This window comes from Seriola lalandi, unplaced genomic scaffold (genome assembly GCF_002814215.2).
Source record: "Seriola lalandi dorsalis isolate HSWRI2012SDOR001 ecotype SW California unplaced genomic scaffold, Sedor1 jcf7180002033904, whole genome shotgun sequence".
Taxonomy (NCBI): domain Eukaryota; kingdom Metazoa; phylum Chordata; class Actinopteri; order Carangiformes; family Carangidae; genus Seriola; species Seriola lalandi.
Genome location: NW_019504509.1, coordinates 1 through 1,512, shown reverse-complemented (window position 1 = coordinate 1,512; position 1,512 = coordinate 1). Strand labels below are relative to the sequence as shown.

At 44.0% G+C, this 1,512-nt stretch overlaps 1 protein-coding gene across 1 annotated transcript; it reads left to right on the top strand.

Annotated features, from left to right (window-relative positions):
- Positions 1-80: 80 nt before the first annotated feature.
- On the top strand, positions 81-1,269 carry LOC111646624 (dihydrolipoyllysine-residue acetyltransferase component of pyruvate dehydrogenase complex, mitochondrial-like; the record flags this gene model as incomplete). Its single annotated transcript, XM_023396164.2, has 3 exons — positions 81-308; positions 465-601; positions 693-1,269. Coding segments are annotated over 3 exons (495 nt in total), but the record flags the coding sequence as incomplete, so codon positions are not given.
- Between the last annotated feature and the right edge of the window lie 243 nt (positions 1,270-1,512).

Sequence of the window (1,512 nt, the reverse complement as noted above, 5' to 3'; positions counted from 1 at the left end):
ACGGGTCCCTAAAAGTGTAGCTGTATGATTATACCAGTAGAGGCCACTCAAAGAACATTTTTTAACTCTTCTCTGTTTAGAAGCAAAGTCACATTGAACAAATTTCTGCTCTGTCATCCATATTGACTGATTTTCATTTTTCCAGGAATCATGTGGTGGACGTGAGTGTAGCAGTGAGCACAGCCAACGGTTTGATCACACCCATAGTGTTTAACGCCCACACCAAAGGACTGGCTTCCATCAGCTCTGATGTGTCTGCTCTCGCTGCCAAAGCGAGAGACGGCAAACTGCAGCCACATGAGTTCCAGGTACAACATATGATACCTGATTCTGTGGGTTTATGCAGTTTTTCAGTTTCAGGGGTTTTAAATGTGTGATGGTTAGTTCTATGTGGATTTCATCTACTATTAGTGAACCAGCAAATTTAAATATTCCTTTTCGATGTGTGTTTTTTTTTCCACCAGGGAGGTACATTCACAATCTCTAATTTGGGAATGTTTGGCATCAAGAACTTCTCAGCGATTATCAACCCTCCTCAGGCCTGTATCCTCGCAGTTGGAGGCTCAGAGAAACGGCTGATGCCCGCTGATAATGAGAAAGGGTCAGTGTTGTGATTACAATACTTATACCAAGTAGGACATTCTGCACTTCAAAGCTCAAATCTTAACACAATGTGTGTTTGGGTTTCACAGGTTCGATGTAGCCAGCATGATGTCGGTGACACTGAGCTGCGACCACCGGGTGGTGGATGGGGCAGTCGGCGCGCAGTGGCTCGCAGAGTTCCGCAAGTTCCTGGAGAAACCCGTCACCATGCTGTTGTGATCGGTCTGTACTGCCATTAAAACAGCAGCAACAGGCCGACGCCTCTCGCTGAAGTTATCCGCTTGGTCTAAACCAGTGTGGATCCTCCTGTGATTGGCTGGCCTACCACCAGGTCACTCCCAGTTACCCTGCAGGGGAAGAGGCAGAACTCACTCCGCTTACCTGTCTGTCTCGCTGTCTCTCCTGTCTGTCTTTCTCTCCTCTTGCTGTCTCACTCATATTCTATTTATTGACGCCCCATCTCATGAGAGATCAGAATTAGGTATAATTTATCCTAGAATAGAGGATGGCCATATGTCACTAAAACATTGATAATGTTTTATAAAGGGAAGTGTTACAAGTCCAACCAGCGAGCACATTTCCCTTAAACTTATGTGTGTGTGTGTTTCTACACACTTATCTGTGATTTTGTGTGAATGTGATAAAGACGATGGGAAGTGCAGTTAACTGTGGGTTCCAGTCTTTTGAGTAAACGATTGTGGTTTTTGTCTACAAGTTAAAAGAGGATGGAGTTACATGTAAGTCGGTTTGAAACGCACAGAGTCCAGATCTACACACACAAACCTGTCCCCATTCAGTGGTCACACTCACACACAATTGAAATATTTAGTATGTTTTTTGTGAGTTGATGCTACAGTGTGTATATTGCTCACTGTGAACACAGTGCTGTGTGTATATATATATATATAT